Raw genomic sequence first — 21,298 nt, 5'->3', positions numbered from 1 at the left:
GACGACCCTTCAACTCCGTGCAAATTGACACACGATTTTCCTTCTGTTCACTCAAAAGTCTGGGAACAAATTTTGCACTCCGCTCGTCTCATTTGCTAGTTAAAATGCTTTGAACGAATCCGTACGAGATGTTAAGGTCTTCCGATAGCTGTCGAATAGTCATTTGCCTGCTGGCGAATGACTATTGTTTCCACTTTTTGCACATTTTCAACCGTTTTTGAGGTTACTGGACGTCCCGTCCACTGCTCGTCTTCAACAGACTCATTTCCGTTTTTAAATCGGTCATACCACTTGTACGCAGTCTTCAAAGTTACCGCATTATCGCCGTACACCGATTCTAACATTTCGTGAGCTTCTTTAGCACTCTTTTGCGACTTAAATCAAAACTTAATGTTAATGCGTTGTTCAAAATCCATGTTGCGCGACAGACACGATAAACACAACCTCACTCTAGCGGCTCTGGCAGCTGACTGGCAAGCTCGAACGTGTTACAACTTGTCCCTGCCTGTCTCAGTTGATCACGGTATTGGACAAATTACAGCATATGGATGTAGCGTCGGCAGTTGCCGCAATAAAAATTCATTCACCGTATTTTTTTATCACACCTCGTATATATGTATAAAAGGCAATGTTCATATGTGTGTCCTTTATAGACTGAAAAAACTACTGGACCGATTTACGCGCGGGAAAAGGGAAAATGATATTATATTTAGGGAAAAAGGGAAATAGAGAAAAAGTGAGAAAGGGAAAAGGGATAAAGTGAAAGGTTAAATTTTGTGAAGTTCGTAATGTTTTTAATGTTTATCAAACTTTCAATTGTGTTCATTTAATCTATATATATATATATAGATTCAAATCTAGCAATAGCGAAGCATTGCCTGGTCTGCTAGTAAATAATAATTATTCACAAAAATAGTAAATCTAAATTTCCATTTTTTTTTTTTTTTTTTTTAATGTAATATTCTCCTGATAACTGAAATTGGACGTTTCATAAAATGTTATATAAAAGTTTTTATTTCTATGACTTGAATATAAAAGAAGACAGTTTTAATAAAAATTATTACGCTAAATTTTAGGTTTTTAATGGTAAATTTGCTAAGTCTATCCGGGATAAGAACTCAGAACCTTCCGGATAAAAGGTAAAAGATGCTACTCAGCGAAATGGTAGTTTTTATCATAATTTATTATTAAATTTTTTTTTAAATTTTATTTATTTTTTATTTTTTTTTCAGAGCAACAAACCAATTATGGAAAAACGAAGACGAGCCAGAATTAATCACTGTCTAAATGAATTGAAAACTTTAATATTAGATGCTATGAAAAAAGATGTATGTATATTATACAGTTTTTTTTCTCTTTATCTAATGTTGTGTATATGTGGGTGTGCGTGTGTTTTATAATTTATTTAAATTAAAAAAAAAATCCTTTTTGAAAGTTTCAACGAAAAACTGTCGTAAAAATAAAAATTCATATAAAGAGTGTTTTAAAAAATACTGTTCCTTAATTTGTTTTAATTTTAAAAAAAATATTACATTTTAAGCATATTTATTACCTTTTCTATAACTTTTATGTCTTAACATGATGTAAAATTAAAATTCCAGTATTGAAATTAAAATATATATATATATATTATAAAAATATTCCGGGAATGTGTAACTGTAAAATACTGAAAAGAACTTTTTTATCGTTTGAAAATACTTCGTATGTTACTTATCGGAAAATATATCGTTTGTTAAAATTTATAAAGTGGATAAAAACTGATAGATGCGTAGTAGTTCATTTCGCGGGGAGTGGAGGGGATTGTTTAACGCGTTAGATAGAAATCTACTCCTACTCTGCACGTAAAGTTTTTTTAAACTTTGGTGAACGAAACGTTTTTTCTACATTTTTGAATACAATTCGAAAGTCATTCGATACCCATTCTGAAATTATGTAATTACATTATTATTCTTATAATATATTTGATTATATTAAATGAAATACGATATATATATATATATATATATATATATATATATATATATATACGAGGTGCGACAATAAAGTAATGAGACCGATGTGAAAAAAAAATGTTGCTTACCGTTTTAGTCATGTTTAGTGTTGTCTCCTTCAAAGTAGTTCCCCTCTGATTGCACACACTTATTCCAGCGCTTCTGCCATTGATGGTAACATTTCTGGAACTCATCTTCTGTAATATCCTCCAAGACCCTCGCCACAGCTTTTTGGACATCTTGTGTTGTTTGAAAATGGTGTCCCTTGACCGCCATTTTGACTCTTGGAAATAGAAAAAAGTCGCACGGAGCGATATCTGATGAATAAGGTGGTTGTGGTAGTACTGAAATTTGTTTTGAGGTTAAAAATTGCCGTACTGACAGAGCAGTACAGGATGGCGCATTATCGTGTTGCAGAATCCAATTATCAGCGATGTCGGCACGGACACGAAGAACTCGTTTACGAAGTCTTTCTAAAATTTCTTCGTAGAAATATCGGTTAACTGTTTGTCCAGGAGGCACCCGCTCTTTATGAACAATTCTCTTGGAATCGAAGAAGCACATAAGCATGCATTTCACTTTTGACTTTGACATGCGAGCTTTTCTTGGTCTGGGTTATCCCTTTGATTACCACCTTCATCACCAGTGATAGCACGGCTCAACAAATCTGGATCGATTTCCGTTTGCTCTAACAGATCGGGTGCCACATTTTTCCGTGTTTCTCGCTGTTGTTGTGCGATATTTTTGGGAACCATTTTTGCACAAATTTTTCTCGTACCAAGATCTTCAGTTATTATTAGACGAACCGTTTCTCGATCGATGTTGAGTTCTTCTGCGATCATTTTCACGGATAATCTTCGATCAGATCGTACGATTTCACGCACCCCGGTCAAGTTGACATCTGTCCGTGAGGTTGATGGTCGTCCACTGCGGTCTTCATCTTCAACATTCGTTCTGCCTTCGCTAAAAATTTTATGCCACCGAAAAACTTGAGCTCTTGACATAACCTCCTCTCCAAAAGCCTTCTGAAGCTTATCGTAGCGTTTTCACCCGATTTAACGCAAAAAGAAATGGCATACCGTCGCGCAATATATTGCGGTTTCATTTCTGTGACGAGAGACACAAACACGTGTTCATTTATTACAGCACAACTTACGACCGAGCAGTTGCATCAATGTGCCGCTTGGACTAGAAGTAGCTTATAGACCAAGGTCAAAGATGGTGTGCCTACGCAAGCTGCGGGGTTGCCACATCTTGGAAAGAAAAATCAGCCTCATTACTTTATTGTCGCACCTCGTATATATATATATATATATTATTTATCGAATTTTACTGTCAAATGAATAATTTTAAATCATTTATTTGAATGGTGTAACTTTTCGTTTAAATAATTATTTTACTTAAGTTTTATAATATATATATATATATATATATATATATATATATATATATATCAATTTATTTAAATTAGTCTTTTTATAGTCCATAATTCTTCTGTACGTTAAATTTGATTTATATATATATTGAACACTTTTTGTTTTCAGCCAATCCGTCAAGTACAGAATTAAAGAAATATTTTTTTTTTTTAATTTTATTTCCTTTACATTAGAGCACTTTCGGGCATAAACCCATCCTCAGTAATGCTTTCTGATTTGAAATGTATATGTAGATGAACCACTGAATATAAAAATAGGAAGAGAAAGATTATGGAGGTAGAAAAATTTTGTTATTTGGAAAGTAGAATTACTAAAGATGGACGAAGCAGGAGCGATATAAAATGCCGAATAGCAAACACGAAACGAGCCTTCATTCAGAAATATAATTTGTTTGCATCAAAGATTAATTTAAACGTTAAGAAAACATTTTTGAAAGTATATGTTTGGGGTGTAGCTTTATATGGAAGTGAAACTTGGACGGTGGGAGTATCTGAGAAGAAAAGATTAGAAGCTTTTGAAATGCGGTGCTATAAGAGAATGTTAAAAATGAGACGGGTGGATAAAGTGACAAATGAAGAGGTGTTGCGGCAAATAGATGAAGAAAGACCCATTTGGAAAAAAAATATAGTTAAAAGAAGAAACAGACTTATAGGCCACATATTAAGGCATCCTGGAATAGTCGCTTTAATATTGGAGGGACAGGTAGAAGGGAATAATTGTGCAGGCAGGCAACGTTTGGAATATGTAAAACAAATTGTTAGGGATGTAGGATGATGTATGAGGTATACCGAAATGAAACGACTGGCACTAGATAGGGAATCTTGGAGAGCTGCATTAAACCAGTCAAATGATTGAAGACAAAAAAAAATAATAATAAATCAGAAAACATTACTGAGGATGGGCTTATGGCCGAAAATGCTCTAATATAAAGGAAATAAAAAAATAAGTGTTTCTTTAATTCTGTACTTGGCGGATTGGCTTAAAATAAATTCAATATATATAGTTAAACAAAAAATGTATATATAAGATTGTGATGAATAATACATTAAAAAAAATAATAAAATAAGGAATCATTAAATACGGGACCCCATTCGATAAAAATTTGGGTTTGAAAATATAAAAATTTTAGATAGAATAATGATTAATTTGCTAGTCTCTGGTTCGATTCTCGGTGAAAGTATGGTATTTTCTATCAAATCTTTTTTTTAGTAGTCTTTAAAATAAATATTTATCCTGATCGTATTAATTACTAAGTGAAAATTTCAATAAAAAGGAATTTTATCCCCTTTTTGAAATTAAAAAAAAAAGTTAGAAAAATATTCCATGTCGTTCCTGGATACTCGTGAATATTTCTTTTCACAAGAAAAATATTTTATTTTAATAATTATAAATTTTGTTTTTAGTCGTGCAAATAAAACGTTTATGAAATTAATAAAAAAAGATTGCTTCTCAATTTGGGTCCAGAATATAATAGTGTAGGTGTATAATATAATAGTAATAAAACAAGTATATAATAGGTGCAAAAGTTACTTTAATTTTAAACCTTCTTTAAATGATGAAGAGAGATAGTAAATAAATTTTAATAATAAAAATTAAATACTTTGGGACTATATATATATATATATATATATATATATATATATATATATACACACAACAGTAAGTCAATTATTATCCACAATGTAGTTATAAATTTTACTGCAATACAAATAGGAAACTTACATGTACATCATTTTTCAACATAGCCCCCTTGCATTTCAACGCACTTGGTCCATCGTTGCACAAGCTTCCTGATGCCCTCATAAAAGAAGGTTTTCAGTTGAGCTGCGAGCCATGAATGCACCGCTTCTTTCACTGTTTCGTCCGAGGTAAATCAACGGCCCCTTAATGCCTCTTTGAGTGGACCAAACAAGTGGTAGTCAAAAGGGGCAAGATCAGGACTATACGGAGGATGTGCCAGTAATTCAAAGTCGAGTTTCTGGAGCGTTTCAGCAGTATGAGCAGCAGTGCAACAACACAACACCTTTTGACAGCAGTCCTCGGCGTTTGCTTCGAATTGCAGGCTTCAACTTGGCGTTAAGCACTTCACTGTAACGCGCGCTGTTTATTGTCGTGCCCTTTTCCTCATAATGTTCCAGTACCGGGCCTTGTGAGTCTCAAATAACCGTAAGCGTCAGATTTCCTGCGGACGGTTGGGTCTTGAACGTTTTTTTGCAGGCCGAATATGGATGTTTCCATTCCATACTCTGCCGTTTACTCTTCGGCTCGTAACGATGGATCCGTGTTTCGTCACCGGTGATGATTCTGTCTAAGAAGATATCACGTTCGTTATCGTAGCGATCCAAATGTTTTTGGCAGATGTCCAAGCCCGTTAGTTTATGCATCTGTGTGAGTTGTTTTGGGACCCGTCTTGCACAGACTTTATGAAACTTAACTCTGTTGTGGTTGATTTCGTAGGCAGAACCGTGACTAATTTGCAGACGATGTGCCACTTCATCAGTAGTTACTCGTCTGTCTAAGAAAACCGAGTCACGTGCACGCTCAATCTTTTCCTCATTTGTGGCGGTAAACGGTCGTTCGGCTCCTTCGTCGTGCGTAATACTTGTGCGACCGTTTTTGATGAATTTTACAATCCGTTCGTAGACACTCCGTTGCGGCAACATACTCTTCCCGTACTGTACCGAAAGTCTTCGATGGATTTTGGCTCCTGATACACCTTCTAACCACAAAAAACGGATCGCTGAACGTTGCTCTTTTTTGGTGCAAACGGAAAGCGGAGCAGCCACGGTTAACGTCAGGGCAGCGATAATGGAACTAACCTTTTTACTTTCTTTTTCCTGTTTAGCCTCCGGTAACTACCGTTTAGATAATTCTTCAGAGGATGACTGAGGATGATATGTATGAGTGTAAATGAAGTGTAGTCTTGTACATTCTCAGTTCGATCATTCCTAAGATGTGTGGTTAATTGAAACCCAACCACCAAAGAACACCGATATCCACGATCTACTATTCAAAATCGTGTAAAAATAACTGGCTTTACTAGGACTTGAACGCTGTAACTCTCGACTTCCAAATCAGCTGATTTGGGAAGAGCGTTAACCACTAGACCAACCCAGTGGGTTAATTGAACTAACCTGGCAGCATTAAACCTGAACAGACATAACAACAATTAAACCACGCATGCGTCATCTACGCAACATGGCAGTACAACCAACATAAACAAAAATATAACTAAATTGCGGATAATAATTGACTTACACTTATATATATATATATATATATATATATATATATATATATATATATATTTTTTGTCTTCAGTCATTTGACTGGTTTGATGCAGCTCTCCAAGATTCCCTATCTAGTGCTAGTCGTTTCATTTCAGTATACCCTCTACATCCTACATCCCCATGTAAAATATATATATATATATACATTTTAGAGGTGGTGAATAAATGTTGAAAGATTTTTCCAAAATATTACTCTTATTAAAAATTAAAAAGATTAAAAGTTAAAATTAAACGAAATGTAAGTTTTTCTAATAAGTTTTCTCTAGATCAAATACCCCCAATCCCCCAACAATAAAGGCTAAAAAAAAGAAAAAGGAAATTCAAAAAACCTTTTCCTTCATATTTGCGGCCAATAGATTACCCCCAGCGATTAAACTTGTGTCATTCGCTTCTAAACAACACTGATGAGGTGAATTCAATTTTATTACTGATGAAGCCACTTTTATGAGAAACGGAATCTTCAAATCTAAAAATAGTCATTTATGGAACGAAAACAATCCAAAATAGATCTCTTACATTAATGTTTGGTATGGCATTATTTATGACAAAATTCTGGGACCGTTTGTTTTCAATGAAAACCTTACGGGAAATGCATGAGTTCATTTTTTGAAAAATAATTTGCTGGTTCTTTTGGAGGATTTAATTTTAGAAATTAGATTGCAAATGATTTTTCAGCACGATGCTCTAACGCTAAATTTTCTTTATTAGCTAGAAATTGCTGGAATGTTTATTTCTTAAAATGAATTGGACCTGGTGGACCAGTGGTCACCACCACGTCCAATCTTTGATTTTTTTTTTGTTATAGATGAGTCTGAGAAATGCCATTTACGCACCCCCCGCCGTCATAAATGGGGGTGTGTCGGACTCGCACGGTTTCGGCTAGATGTTATTAAGAGCCTATGTGTACCCGCACCCTACCGACTAAAACCCTTATCTAACCGTTTTTCCTCCTTCGGGGTCGGTCCAATAGCTTTGTTAAATGACTAATAAATGCGAAAGATTTAGTAACAAAACTTGAAATTCTAAGAAAATTAATGTAACGGCCAATGAAAAAAATTAAACTTTTAAAAAATTGGGTATTTTATTGAAGCAAAAGAGATGAAAAATACACAGAAAATCTTATTATTCAGACTTTTTTTCTCTATTTTTCTGTTTAGTCTCCGGAACCACCGTAAGGTATTACTTTTAGAGGATGATACGTATGAATGAAAATGAAGTGTAGTCTTGTACATTCTCAGTTCGACCATTCCTGAGATGCGTGGTTAATAGAAACCCAACCACTAAAGAACACCGGTATCCACGATCTTGTATTCAAATCCTTAAAAAAGTAAATTGGCTTTACTAGAATTTAAACCTCTCGAATTTAAACCTCTAATTCAGCTGATTTGAGATGACGAGTTCATCAGTCGATTAACCCGACGGGTTGTATTATTCTGTCTGTATCTAATAAACATTCTTTTATTTTCCGTTGTACGCCAAGTAAATCACCGTGTGATTCAGCATTAATACAAGGCGAATTTCGTATCGCACTGGTTTATCATAAAACAAACTGTGGTGCATCTTACGGAAAGAAAATCTTTATCCTTTTCGTCTGCAGAAGGTTCAAAATTTGTGGCCAACAGATTACCCCCGGCGATTAAACTTCTGTCATCGGCTTCTACATAACGCTGATAAGATAAATCTAATTTTATTTACTGAAGAAGACACTTTTTATGAGAAACGGGAGTCTTCAATTCTAAAAAAAAGTCATTTATGAAGGGAAGACAATCTAAATTGTACTGTGGAAACTAGTTTCCAACACAGATTACAGTTTAATGTTTAGTGTGTCGTTATTTATGACAAAATTCTGGAATCGTTTGTTTTCAATGAAAACCTTACGGAAGATACATACGTTCATTTCTTCAAAAATAATTGAACTAAATGTAAAGAAAAATGTTCGGTCGCTCTGAAATATATTGTAAGGCCATGAGCAGTGCGATGTATGTTTTTTTTATCTAGATGAATTATTTTGTCCCTAAAAGGATTTCTCGAAAACTGCTAAAAATGAAATAGTAGGTCCTATTTTTTTTTCAAATCAGTTTTATTTTTTAATTTTTCCCTTAATTTGAATCTTAAGAATTACCGTCTGGCTTAATTTTACCGAAGAAATCAAGTCGAAATCTTGCTCGGTAAAGAAGCGTTACCAAACCTTTTTGTATGAAATTTCTACTTTATAATTAACAAGATGAACATGTTCTGAAAATTTGTTACATACTTCGTGAAGCATTCTGTATATATAAATTCTGCCCTCACAAAATTTTATATAATAAATAATGCATAAGAGTTTTCATAAGCCAAATTTTAATGACAATTTAATTTGATAAAATTAAATTGTAAATTTGATAAAATTCCCGAATTTAAAATCGGGAATAAGTTAAAAAATAAATAGAAATGTCAGGAAAAAGGGTTTTCTTAAAATAAAATAGAATAATTCAGGAAAAATAACAGAGAGAGAGAGAGAGAGATGTACTACTGATTGGAAAGAGCAAAGGATGTCAGTAAGAAAAATATTGGTTAAAACAAAAAAAATATCAATAACGCGTAAAAATATTACGATTTAATATAATTTATAAACAATAAAAGTTATTAAAATAAGCTTCATAAATAAAGCGTAAAATGTTTGATAAAAAAAATAATAAAAAATAAAAAAATAATACAGTAGCATATTTTTTTTGGATGAATCGTTTTTAATAAATAAAAGAGAAAATTTTCTCTTGGGAAGTTGTATTATTTCTTTTGTATGGGTGTTTTGATTTGAAGGTCAAAGGATTTTAAAGGATAAGTGGTCGGAAATGTTATATATATATATATGAGAGAAAATAGAGATTATTGTTATTGTTTGATTGTAGTAAAGAAAAAATAAAGTAAATAAATAGGGAAAGAAAGAGTGATGTTTAACAGAGAAAAAGAGTGTGAGTGAGTGAGGGAAAAAGAAAGGGGGGGGGGAATGAATTAAAGAGAAAAAAAAAAAAAGAAAGAAATATTCTCACAGTGCATTCATTCCCATAAAGTGCATCATTGCCGGGTTGCGTTATAGATCGGGAAGGGACTCACTTGACGCGGTGTCGTGTTATATAGTACAACCATCGGTTCTACAACCTACCAATAGCACCCTGAAACCAAACAAGCATGCCAGTCAGCAAGGTCATTGTAGACTAGTTCACAACACAATGATTCCCACGGCATTAGTGGTACAGTCTGTGAAATAATAAAGTAGACATTGTTTATGGTAAAGTTTATTATTACAATTGTCTTGTAGAATGGTTCTTATACAATGGTTAGATTAATAAAAAATTTGGATGACTTAACAAATAACAAAAAACAAATATTTTATAATTAAATTTTTGTTTTTCTAATCGTTTTTTTTAATAGCAGAAATGAAAAAAGAAAAATATAATTTTTAGTGGTGATAAAACGTTTTTCTTTAATAAAATAAAATTCATAAAAACTGCACAAAAAATTTTTTAAATAATACTATTTCATTTCTTTTTAAAATTTCTACTTTTTGAAATTGGCAGCATCTAAATTAATTAAAAATATGTAAATTTAAGTTGTTATAATAATAAAAGAAAATTAAAAAAAAAATTTAAATAGATCTAAAAAACCTTTCTAGCTAAATGCCATTCACAAGGAGTCTTAAGATGAGACAAACTTATACCGTGATAAAAATTAAAAAGTATATCATTTATAAATATGTAGCTAATTAGTATAGGTTAAGGCTCTCTGAAATGTTGGAATATGGATTATTATTTTTTTACTTAATAATTAATATATTTTTATTAATTTTCTTGAATTTTTGAATGAAAATAGTCTGAATATAAGTATAATCTATATATATATATTGCTGGTTTATGTAGTAAAGTATTAGAATCTTTGTTTACCATCTAGAGGTTCTGGGTTTGAGTTCTGGTCAGGCATGTTATTTTGATATGCTTAAAAATTAATTTTCAACCATTCTCAGTGATTATTACTGGGCATCAACTTGTTGCTACCATTAAGAATAAGTAAATAAATCCTTTATTCTGCTAAGTATTTATATATATATCAGTATGGATAGATAAGCCAGCTTAAAGGAATCAAATCCTTGATTTGATTCCTTTAAGGTAATTAAAATTAATTAATTTTATTGATTTTTTTCCTTTAAAGGAATTTATTTCCTTTTACTGTTGTCGGCCGAATAATATCCGATATTGGGAGCACTCCATGTACATGCAGGGGGTTATGTCACAGTTGATGTTCTTAAAAGTGTTGTATGAAGCACCATCCTGGCCTGTCACAATCGAAAAAGTGAGAGCCTGGGCGATTCTGAATCGCTGTTTCCATTGAAATCCATAGCGCTGCCCCCTTACAGGTATATTGCAAATACGGGACCATCTTGAACAATGCTTCCGGGAAAGTAGCCCCTGGATCTTTTCGCTTGAAAGAGAGAGGCAATGTTCCAGGGAGGTAAGCAAGACAGAGATTACTCCTTCAGAGTTGGCAGGAGAAATGAGATCAGCCAGTGAAGGGTAGATAAACCCATAAATATATCCTGGATATTTAGAGATGGCTTTACAGGAAGCACGGGGCATATATGTATAAGTTAACCCAGTTCTTCAATGGTCACAAAAACTTCAAAGCATACCTGTGTCTGCAGGCATTGAGATCCTCTATAAAATATGACTGTTGTGGGAAGGAGGACACTGCTAAGCTCACTGTGTTTGTGTGCAACAGGTTCGTGCAGCACAAGGAAACATGACTGAGAGAATTGAGTATGTTATCCTCTGAAAACATCATGGGGACTATGCTGTAGAATGAAAAGGTGAGTATGTGGGATCGAGAATGTTGGTCTCAATTATCTGGACCAAAATGGTGGCAGGGATGAGTATCCCCCGATCTTTCTTTGCGGTTCTGTTTATAATTAAAGCATGTCAAAAAAATAAAAGAAATTCTACTTCATGAATAAAAAAATGAACAATCCTTCGTCTAGATTAATCAAAGGAAATTATGTTAAAACTTTGATCAGAATAAATATATAAATAAATAACAGACTGTATGTCTTTATATTAATATACTTCTGAAGAAGAAGGAGAAAATCAACCCTTAAAGGAATGCTTCTGATTGACGGTAATTTACCAATTTTTCCCCGTAATGAAAATCTTCTATTTAAGCTTTTTGAAAAAGAAAGACACAAGACTATTAGAGGAATTTCCTGTAAAGAAAAAAATCATCAAAATTGCATCCATATGAATAAGTATACTAATTTTGAAAATACATAAAATAAAGATATTTTACACTTCTTGACCTAATTGTAAAACTTATTTTTTTAGTAAATTCTTAAAAAAACAAATAATTTAATGAACTTTTGGCCATTTTAAAAAAAAGAGAATTATTGAAGTTTATTCATACTTTAAAATATTTTTTTTTTTATATAATATACCTTTTAACTAAATAAGTTAGAAAATTATCCAAATTAATAGAACATTTCCTAATACAATTCATTAGATCAAAAATAAAACAAATAAAAGCAGAAAACCTTGACGTTTCATCCAAGATGTAGGACTTTATCAAGACAACCCACAAATGACAAAAAACAACACCAGCAAAAAATAATAAACCCCCACCACCCAACCTAATAAAAAACAAAAATCCCCACATCCCCACTACTAAAAATGCTATCATTTTCAATAGATACTCCCACCGCTATTCCAATAACATTAAGTTACTACCAAAAAAAAAAACTAAACTTTTTTTTATATATATATGAAACATACATGTATGTACATAAAACTTAACTATGGGCAGTCAAAGTTGAACAAAAATGTTTGCTTTCAATGTATGTAGTCTACAACATTTAAATTCCAGATTGTTAATCAAACTAGGAAAAGAGAATTGATGTCTACTACATTGATGGCTAACCTTTTTATTTCAACTTGGATTGCCCACATTTTAAGTTTTCTATATGTATATATAAATACATTGTTAGTTTTCTGTTTCTTTTAAATAAATACAAGTATCTTATGTTTGTTTTTGTGATTTTACCGATTTTTTGAAGAAGAGTACGACATTATTTTAGATGGCATGGTATTAGTGGTAGAGGGAAATGAATTTTCTTTACTTTTTGAGCTATGAAGAGCACAAAAATACAATTCAATTAAATACATATAAAGCCAACGCATAAGATTTTGTGGCTTGAAAATCTCCGAAACTACTACATCAATTACATTGAGATTTAGTATTTTATCTGAAGTTGTGCATGTGAAAATTTTCTTTCCGCAAAAATAGTGCTAATATAGGATGCATAATAAAATAACATAAATGACATTAGCTGTATATATTAGAGTGGAGTAGATGGATAAATGTTACCCTTTCCATGAGGGAGGTTTGTAGTTCTTGACCAGCTCAAAGCAGTTATATTTTAATGCAAGGCTCTTTGATACTGTTCCTAACCACCATTCTCTCGTTAAAATGTAATTAACAATACTTCCTGACCTGGTGATCCACGGGTTTAATTTGTTGCAGGTACACTCCTAATATGAACAACAGATGTAGCTGTGTACAGGTTCCAAATCAAGACAAGCAGTATTAGTTATTTCGGATATCATGCTAATCAATCAGTCAATCAAAATATATATTTTATGATTTTTTTAAATTATATTAAAAAGTAATATATGTTTTTTGTTTTATTTTTCAGCCAGCACGACATTCAAAATTAGAGAAAGCAGATATATTAGAAATGACAGTAAAGCATTTACAGACTATACAAAGACAGCAGTTATCGACAGCAGTGGGTACAGATCCAACAGTTTTACATAAATTTAAAAATGGTTTCAATGAATGCGCAACGGAAGTAAGCAGATATATTAATCATATGGAAGGTATTGAAAATTGTGTAAAACAGCGATTAGTTTCACATTTAGCGTCGTGTGTAAGTGGTTTACAACAAATATCACCACAACTCACATCAACTTATCAAGGGACAAATAGTAATAACAATAATAATAGTAATAATTCATTGTTTTTAAATAATACATCAAATAATTTATCGCAACAAAATTCTTCAATCTCATCGCTATCAGAAGATGTAAATAATAATCATGCATCAAGTCGTTTACAAAGTATGATGACGAGTTTACAATTAATTCCAAGTAGATTACCGACTGGTGAATTAGCATTACTATTACCAAATTCACAACAATTACCTGGTAATGTATTACCGTTTTTTCCTCCACCACCGCCTAATGTTGTCACTTCAACAACTTCAACAATGTTACAACAATCGCAACTACCTGTTCCATCAAATGATTCAGGCGAAAACATTCATAATCATTACCGTAATCATCCGATTCCATCGACAACAACTACATCTGAAACAACACCAATAAATACAATCGATCGTATGCAACATATAAGTGCATTTACGGCAGTATGTCGACCAACAATGATTAAAGATAATCAAAGAAATTATTCATTAACAAAATCACCGATGGTGAGTCCAACGTCATCAATAACATCATCGTCATCAATAAATTACGATGATACAACACCACCAAAAACGATAACTGATATGAGTCCGAATACATCTGTATCATCTGAAATATCATCGACATCATTATTACAGATAGAAAATAATATAAAAAATAAAAATTCAAATTTTTTAACGACTAAATTAACTACGCCACCTGTATTAGCTGTTAAACCATTACCATTATTGAAAGAAAATAATAGTAATAATACAAATTTATTATTAAAAACTGTACCGACGTATTATAATATTAAAAATGAAAAAGAAATAAAAAACGAAGATGATAATGAAATAAACTGTAATAATAATGAAAATAATGAAATGACAATATTACCATTACAAAAACAAAAAAATTTACCACAATCATTACCAGTACATATACCATTAACAGTTGTAACGAATGATAATATTAATAATAGGTTAACAATGAATAATAACGATTTACGATATCAACATCCTGCATTAGATTTTTCATTAAAAAAAGATAACAATTGTATTATTAATAATAAAAATAATAAAGTGTCATTAAAACGTACACGTAATGAATTTGAAAGTAATACTTCAGATGAAAATTTTATTAATAATTGTAATATTACACCAATATCATTTTCACCAAAAATATTAAAATTATCTAATGATAGTATACATAATAATAATAATTATAATAATGAAATTATTGATAAAATTGAAGATTTATCAGTCGGAACAGGAACAGCAACAGCAGTAGCATCAAGTTCTTTTGATTCTGTTTCTAAATCTACAATTGTAACGACAACAATTGGTACAATGGAAATGATGACCCAAATTAATAATAATAGTAATAATAATAATAACAACAATAATAATAATGGTGGCGATATGTGGAGACCATGGTAATTTCTTGTTTATAATTTGAACGTTAATTCTAATTTTCAATATAAAAATTTTATATGTTTTTAACAAATAGTATTTTATAAAAAAAATTATATTTTTGTTGGGCTTTTTCATTTTTAAAAAAAATTTCATTATATCTGTGTATTTTATTGATTAATTATAATATAATTATCATAAGATTTCTTGATTGTCTAAAGAAAGGTTAGGTAAACTGTTTAGTTGTTTATGTCACTATTTTAGATTTTGTAATTTTTCTAATGAGACAAATAAGCTTGTTTAAATAAAATCATAAGTTTAACCTATTAATTAAGAAAATAAACTATGTTTATTAAAAATGTTAAATTAGTTACATTGAAAAATTGAAAATATAATGTAAATTTTTATTTTTCTAGCTGTTATATAATAAGAAAAAATATTGCTATGAATTTAAAGAAATATTGAATTCCCTATCTAAATCTTTGTATTTCTCAAAATATTTGAGATCTGAATTAATACACAGTTAAACCTAGGTTATAAAATATCAATTAATGTATTATATATAAATATGTGCTATTTTTTCATATTTATTTTTACTTATCAGGAATTTTTGTCTTTTGCCTTTAAAATCTCACAACAAATTTCATTATTCCAAAATTTTGAAAGTTGTTCCAAAAGTTGAAAGTTGTATATATTTTTGAAAAATAAAATTCATTTTAAGAATTTTGAGGAGGTATGAGGGATTATCTATAATCTATAAATCTCAAAGGAGTTAAGATGTTATGAGAATTTTTATCAAAACTATTTTTTTTGTTAATATCATGAGAAATACCACTTAATAATAAAACTGAATATTAAAAAAAAATCATATAAACTCATTTATTAATATTTAAATTTTTCTAACGTTGACTGTTTCAATATCCCAACATTTAAAACTATTTTAAATAACTTTTAAAATTGTTTTTTATGGAGAACCAGTTTCATAGTGGAAACAATTTGTAAACTGAATTTGGGGTAATTAATTCCCTGCCCTTCAAAAATAGGTTTGACTATTTCAGTTTATTAAACAATTTTTTATTATTTTTTTCTTTTCTAAATTTGGTATTATTACAGGTCAAATATAATTTGTAGTATAAAATTTTTGTTCTCTAAATTTGTTCTTTTTTTGGAAATAGGCTGAGATATCATAATTTAAACTGTTTTGTAATATTTTTTTTAATATCTTAATACAAAATTGTGTTTGCATTATTCTCTTTTCACTTATAGTTTTTGTTTTCATGTACAAAATGGATAATTGAATATATAAGATGTAAGTGATGTTTTGGGCCAAAAGATTTAGATATCCTCATCAACTGCTATGTCTAGTGTACTAGTGTATTGTGTTTGCATTTTATACACAAATATTTCATGTTATTAGTATTAGGATTGATGTCATCTGGTTAGATAGAACAACAAATCTTGCCTGCCTGTCCTACCTAAGCCAACCGACAGTTCAGTTGACAAAGACACGACAAACCTTAAACTCACTTAGTGTGCTAAAAAAATTTTTTTTACAGATTTAAAAACATATTATTTAAACCTATTTAACAGAACCTTACAAAAACTTTTATAACTTTCTTTAAATTTAGTATTGTAGTTAAAACTTTTATGAATCCTAGAGGTAATGCGAGAAACAAAAAAAAATAACAGTTCTTTAATTTTTTCATTTTTAACCTACAAACTTGTAAAGTTTACTAAATAAGCCATTATTAACATGAGAATGTAGGTTTAAACCGTAATATTTTCAGTTAATTCTATATTTAATTTTATACTGGTTTAAAAATTCATTCTAGAAAAGTTTTTCTTGACTTGTGTAGGTAGTAATAAATTATTTTCATTTTCATCATCTAGAGGGAAGGAATGCATTTTAAGCTAGAAATTTCTGGCATTTTATGCCAGAAATATACAGTTGTATTATTCAAAGGTTTATGTTTGAAGATTGTGCTTCCTTATAAAAAAATTATTCAAAATTATAGATTAGGTATGCTAACTATACCTATAATGGCACAGTACTCTTTTTAATCTATTTTCTAAGCAACTCTAAAATAGTGACATTACTGTTCTTTATTGATAAAATACACTTAGAAAAAATGTTTGAATTATACTTAAAAATATTTGTTATAGTTATTATCATAGTTTTTTTTTTTTTTTGCTTGATTAAAACAGATATTTATAACATATATATATATATATATATATATATATATATATATATATATATGTATAAGATTTTTTGGATTCATTTTATAAAAATGCTTTTTAAAATTAATTGTAGTTATCTAATGTTTTTTAAATATCAGACAATTCATATATGTTCCTAATTTTTTTTTTTTTAGTTGATGAATTGTCTATATTTAAATCAATCTATCTTGTGTTTATTAATTTCTTGTCTTGTCTTTCCTAGATTTGTATCTGTTTGGTTATGTGTTAATACATATTTGAACTTTCTTAAAAAGCTAAAGTAAATTATAAACTGTTATTTATAACAAAAATAATTATACAACTTTTACTTTTACATCAGAGACCTTAATCAGGATGAGTAAAATGGGTGATTAACTGCTTGTTGTATGCGATATTTTTTTTTATTTAACTCGCATACCAATTTTCTAATACCACTTGTGCCAGGATGGATTACTGAAAAACTACTTATCTTTTGTTTTCCATAGTCAGGAAATAGTCTCACTTTCACTACAAACTGCCCTTTATGACAGCATTAAATGATCTATGTAGTTCTTCCTTTATGAAAATGAAATCTTAATTCTATGGTTTTTTCTTGGCTCACCATTATTTATAGTTTTATTTTCCTGGTAAATATAGTTAGAATAGCTATATTAAAGGAGAAAGTATGGTGATCATGTCAAAATAAAAAACAAGTTTATTCGGGTTTATTTGCAAATCTTTAAATTTTAGAGTCCAACTAGTTAATCTAGACCAAAAAATCATATTTATGTGTGTATGTATGTATGTATGTACGTTAATATGTGTGTGTCCACTGCGTTTAGTCTTATATCTAATAATTGACAAAATTTATTTTCTTCAAATCTGACTAAAATATTTTTGTATATGGGGGGCACTGATGATATTAATTTAAAAAAATTTTTAATGTGGTGTGAGGATATTGTGAAAAAATCCAGATTTGTTACTTACAATGCATATATAATTTTAAAAAAATTTTTCAAAAAATTAACATCCACCCCTTAAAATTGAAATATATGCTTTTTTGTCCTTTTGTTTTATCTCCCTTCTGTTTAAATACTTATATAAAGCTATTAAAAAATGGTTACAATTTTTTTTTTTTAATTATTGACTCCAGATCTAAAATGCAGAAAAGTTTTTAAAAAATTTTCTTTTTTTTGTAATTTAACCTTAATTGAAGGTTAAGTGTATGTTAGATTTAGAAAAAAACTTTACTGAAGTGGATTTTTTAAACTTAGCCTATATAAGAATATTTTTAGAAAAATCTTTCTTAAAATTTATTCCCCCACCTCTAAAAAAAAATATCTTCTGTCTTTTTGGTTTTTAACTCTGTAATGGTTTATTGCCATCTCTTATTTGCAAAATGTTATATGCTGTTTGGCCATTAATTTCAATAATAAATGAAAAACAAAATTTTAAAAAACAGAAACTTTGAATTATTTATTATACTAGCTGCAGAGCATGCCAGGCACGCTTCCGCAGGTAGGCCCTCTGGGTAGCATCTTAGAATGCTATTATTAGGTGTCCAAAATTAATTACCTCTTGTGTAAAAATGTTTTTTTTTAATGATGAAAATTGATCAAGGAAAAGCGAAAAAATATCAGCAAATCTTTCCAATTAAATTTTGTTTAGAATGGTTTACACATCTTTTAAAGCAGCATACTCCTAACATTTTCATCAAAATTCGTAATATCCATGTGCAAATTCACTCTATAAGAGAACTGGATACTTAAATATAAAAAATTAATTTATTATTTATATATTATATTCAATTTAAGAAACAAATTATCGTAATACGAAATTAACCTTCCTTGAGGCAATAACAAAAGAGAAGTTGGCTTCAATATCAATAAATCGCTAAGGAGGATATGTAGGATTTAAAATTCTTCTAATTTTGTCCTTTATGATTTGCCATTTGATTTGACCCACGTGTTTTGCCTATATGTATGTTTAACTGTAACTACAAGGCCAAAAAAAATCATATAATAATGGATAATTGATAGTATTTTCAGTGTCAATTTATTTGTATTGAAAATAGTTATGTTTTACGATATTGAATGAATGAATGAATTATTACAAGACTGACTAACAACAGAGCATTAGACAAATTTATTTAATAATAGTAACAAAAATTTAAAAGAGTAAGAGAATTTATAAAGAGTAAAACAAAGAGTGAAAATTTATAAAAAGTAAGAAAAAAGTGAAAAACTTATTTTTACAAATAAAAAAGAAGGAAATGAAACCTAAGTCTTAACATAAATAATTGATTTTATTAAGAAAAACTATCTCGAAAATAAAATAATACATTGTTAATATATATATTTCACATATATATATATAGCAAGTATACATCTGACCAACACGAGACATAGCTAAGGGGGACATACATACAGACACATACAAGTGCTCTTTAGTAGGGTAGGATATTTATGTACCTTGTATTCATTTTACATACAAATCATCTCTTGCTATTTCAAGGTTCGATGTCATTTCATGAGCTCATGCATATATTTTATTGGTTATTTTATCAAAATTTGGTTTTCTTGGAAATATTTTGTTGCATCCTGTTTTTGTTTGAACCATCCCCATTTTCTTGAGGTTAGGTTGTTTGAACCATCCCCATACATAGGTTAGTAAATGTTCAAATTTATATTAACACATAATTAAAAAGATCCTTAGATTTGTTTTACATAATAATGTAATTAAAGAATTTTTTACAAATTTTAGTAAATCTTAAACTGATTTTTATGATAATCCTATATTTGTTTTGGCTTGATTGAATAACTTAGTTTTTAATTATATATATATATTTATAAAATGTATTTGATGTAAATTTTCTTACTTTAAATCTGTTAAAATTTAAAAATATGTTATTTATTAAAAAATATCATTTGATAGAGATGATAAACCTTTAAGTATTATGTGTTTTTTTTTTTTATATAATTTAGTTTGTTACAGTAGATAAAATATTATATTAACATAAATTTATGAAAATTATTAATCTATTTTAATATAATGATTTATATTGTCATAATATATTTAATACAAATAAAGAGATGTATTAATGGTTATTGAAGTAAATTAGAAAGGAAGATTGCACTCAAAAATAGTTTATAGATATTTTACTTTAAGTAAAACTAGATGATAATTTCATTTCTTAATTATTCATTATTAGTAGATGTTGAGGAAAAAATAAATATAGGTAAAAACAATGAAGAAGTAATATTAAATATGAACTGACAAATAAACACTACTTACGAAATATGATAAAATAAGTATTTTTGATGGTTTTTAGAATAAAATAAAATTTAAAAGTAAAAAATAAAAATAACTGTTGTTCTTGGTAATCCAATAGAAACAGGAGACCTTTTTTGGTAAGCACTTTTTTTCTCTCAAAAATAACAATAAAAACGTGAATTTTTACATTTATGTAACAATAACCAAATAAACCAATAAACAAATAACATTTTTACCAAAAATGGACCAATTTTCGATGTTAACAATCAATCTTGGATTATTCTTCTATATTTTTTTATAGCTCACTTCGCTCTCTAAACTTGACTAGCAAGCATAGGTTAAGTTTGGGTTAATTATATTTATAATTTCTCTGCAAATTACCTTTAAATACCCTCTGATTTGGAAGAAAAAAGCAGTTACCCGCTTACCAAAAATGAATCTGAAACAGGGGTTTACTGGTGCTCGAACTAGCCAGAATGGTATTCCAGGATTGTTTTTTGGAGAAATAATTCAGATAATAAATCAAAATAAGCCGCTAAAAATCTAATTCACAATAATAAGTTAAACAATTGACATGATAAAAATAAGTTTTGGTTTTTACCAATGTAAACATCGAAATGAATGTTCATTTTCTATAACATTTAATATATCTTGCCATCTGTAGGTATGAAACATATTCTTGCGGTCTACAGCTGTAATATAAAAATCCTAAATGCG

General features: G+C 29.5%; 1 protein-coding gene across 1 annotated transcript in view; it reads left to right on the top strand.

Moving 5' to 3' along the window:
* The first annotated feature begins 1,238 nt into the window (after positions 1-1,238).
* Positions 1,239-21,298, top strand: part of dpn (deadpan) — a 33,917-nt gene continuing 13,857 nt past the window's right edge. The window contains exons 1-2 of the mRNA XM_075381692.1: positions 1,239-1,328; positions 13,430-14,462. Of these exons, the coding sequence (XP_075237807.1) occupies positions 1,248-1,328; positions 13,430-14,462 (1,114 nt within the window). The 5' untranslated portion in view covers positions 1,239-1,247. The remainder of the gene's footprint in view (positions 1,329-13,429; positions 14,463-21,298) is intronic.

The sequence above is a fragment of the Lycorma delicatula genome, chromosome 13, assembly GCF_047948215.1.
Source record: "Lycorma delicatula isolate Av1 chromosome 13, ASM4794821v1, whole genome shotgun sequence".
In the NCBI taxonomy this organism is placed as follows: domain Eukaryota; kingdom Metazoa; phylum Arthropoda; class Insecta; order Hemiptera; family Fulgoridae; genus Lycorma; species Lycorma delicatula.
Note: the sequence above shows the minus strand (reverse complement) of the source record. Positions and strands in the feature narration are given on the sequence as shown.